This window comes from Echinops telfairi, unplaced genomic scaffold (assembly GCF_000313985.2).
Source record: "Echinops telfairi isolate 266 unplaced genomic scaffold, ASM31398v2 ScPeMD7_2186;HRSCAF=2738, whole genome shotgun sequence".
Taxonomy (NCBI): Eukaryota; Metazoa; Chordata; class Mammalia; order Afrosoricida; family Tenrecidae; genus Echinops; species Echinops telfairi.
The window spans coordinates 10,369,996-10,372,780 of NW_022106084.1; the positions used below are offsets into that span (position 1 = coordinate 10,369,996).

Below are 2,785 nucleotides of genomic sequence, written 5' to 3' on the forward strand. Positions count from 1 at the left end.
CAAAAGACTTTCACCATTCAGTATCAAAATTGAAAATCTATATGACATATCAGAGAATCTCAGAATTTTGAAGCTTCAACGTCATTTGCCTCATCTTACATCTTTCCAATTAAAAGAAACACAGACAGACACACACCAAAGCAATTGCTTGCTTCGGAATCCGCATCGCTGATTCTGAGTGGCATCACTGGAGGCCTATTTGAAGAGGGATGAACGGAATCCCTGAGCTTTTATTGGAGGACTTCGAGCTAGGGCCTCTCTCAAAGTCGGGCTGAGCACACAATCTTAGACTAAATGCCACCGTTTTCTATACTCAGGAAGTTTTGGAGATTTAGAAACAGACAGTTCCTGGCAGTGTCATGAAAATAGCAGTTGTTTGTCTCGGGAGAGAGAGAATGCACTGTCTCTGTGCACTGCAGACACACTCTCACGGAAGCACCATTTCTGCGTCTCTCAGATCAACGTCTGCCTCCATCAGCTACACTGACAGGAGGTCACCCTCTTACCGAGCAGGAATTGCACCAGATTCCTAACACGTATTCACACCAGCTTCTGGGAAGTCCTGTCTCCCCCATTCACCAAGATATGAGGATGAAAATGTTGCTACATCTCTCGTTCCACTGAATTCGTATGGTTAATGCCCCCTGTCTGAGTAGATAGACACCGGCTAAGGCATAATCTTCCTAACACTAATTTTTTTAATAAAAAAAAACCAGATATAGATTTAGATCAACAAAGGGGCCTTAAAATTAATGGAAACATTCTATTATTATTAAGTCCCTTGCTACATGGACTGTTCGGTCTCCGTCTTTTATGCATCATTTTGTCAAAGATGAACAGCAGCTGTTCTTTGGTATGATCCCTCATCTGACACAAGCATGCTTTATTATTTTAAATTAAATTTTATCTGGAGTTTTCTGTGTGTTTAAATACAGTCAAATGGATGCCTTGGGGAAGACTTCCCTTTCTTCATTCCGTTTTAGTAAAGGATTCCTAGCAAAGCAAAACTGCTGTAGTTTAAGGTGATAGATCAGTGAGCCGTTCGAGTTCTTTATCATTCATTAATCTGATGCTCATGCTACGTCATTGCTTAAGTGTGTAACAGGGCAGAGTAAAGAAAAAGAAGCAACCTTCTGTTGCAGTTCAAATGAACTCATTGTTAATTAACATCTTCTCATGAATAGCACCACCTGGAATTGAACGAGACATTGACCAACCAAAGTGGGGTTCGAGTAGAGAAGCTGGGATGCTGTCCTCATCCCCAAACAGGAGCAATGATAGTCCCTCCCTCAAAACACATTTCAGAGGGCAGGGTAAAACAGGACATGGAAAAGAGTCAGTATACATCTGCCACTGTGATACTCATCCTTTATGATACCGCTCAATGGCATTATACATTACACTACCATTCACAAATTAGTGATAGAACTTTGCCCTCCCTGCTATCACATAGGTTTGAATTCTACCATGTTTTATTGATACATCTAATATATATATTCTATTTCTTTATACATCTAATATATACATTCTATTTATTTATACATCTAATATATACATTCTATTTATTTATACATCTAATATATACACCTAATACCATATTTATTTACTTATACATCTGCTATATATATTTAATAACATTTTGTGGTTTTGTTTAAATTCATACCTGTTTCCTTAAGTAATACAACGTGCACATACACATTCAGGATTCTTTGTATGAGGTTCTGACTCTTCCTACTGACTCCACGCCTGCTGCTCAGGAGTACCAGTTTATCATCTATGCATTTGTCAACAATTCTGGGAGGTTATAGCCCAGGCTCAGAGTTAAATATATAAGAAACCAAACTTTATGTTTCCATGTGTCTGTTGTAAGTAGCCCTAACTGAGGTACATACCTGCATTCAGAAAAGGTAAGTGATCTTTGCTGCTCACATTTTCTGGGGCTGTACATTCACACACCAGTGCACACTAGGAAAGAATAAGAGAGAGAAAATAAATATATACATATACACACACACTTTGAAAATAACAAAATATAAATAAGTTGGAAGTTATGTACAAAATGTTTTAAAGTTCTGGACAAGTATTTTTGTGAAAGTATTTCTCATCTTTTTTGATATAATCATGAACTACATTTCTGTCCCAAAGCAGTTAAAGACTATTTAGGGAAAAGGAAAAAAAAAAGAAAAAAGATCATCAGCATACTAGATATAAGTTCCTAGCAGAGTAAATCTGGTATAGCAAACTGAGTAGTTTTGCATTTCTCTCACCTAGGACATCATCATATAAAAAATTATATATGTATAATATATGTAGCATCAAATAATATGAAATACTTATATAAAACAAAATGCATATAATCTGTATGCAAACATATATATATATATCTTTAAAAATTCATGGAAAAATTCCATTATCTTGTAATTTTCCCAAGATTTTTAAATCCACCTCATGTTTATGTATATAACAATTTTCAATTGTTCGCTGTTGATATAACAAAACCTCAAACTAATTGTCACTGAGTAATCCTGACTCATAGCAACCCTGTAGGACAGAGTGAAACTTCCCCTGTGGGTTCCTAAGACTGTAGCTCTCTATGGGAGTAGAAAGCCTCATCTTTCTCTGTGGAACAGTTTGAACTGCTGACCGTGCGGTAGCAGCCCAATGCATAACCACTATGCCACATAGACCAGCAACTGACCTTTATATGTTAACATTTTATCCTGTGACTTTGTGCTCTCATGTATTAGTTCCAAGAGATTTCACAAAGATTTTTGGAATTTTCAAA

The 2,785-nt window shown here is 36.7% G+C and overlaps 1 protein-coding gene across 1 annotated transcript in view; it reads right to left on the bottom strand.

Annotated features, from left to right (window-relative positions):
• INPP4B (inositol polyphosphate-4-phosphatase type II B) overlaps positions 1–2,785 on the bottom strand; it is a 459,089-nt gene that overhangs the window by 274,512 nt on the left and 181,792 nt on the right. Inside the window, exon 7 of the mRNA XM_045293549.1 lies at positions 1,893–1,965. Within this exon, the coding sequence (XP_045149484.1) occupies positions 1,893–1,965 (73 nt within the window). The remainder of the gene's footprint in view (positions 1–1,892; positions 1,966–2,785) is intronic.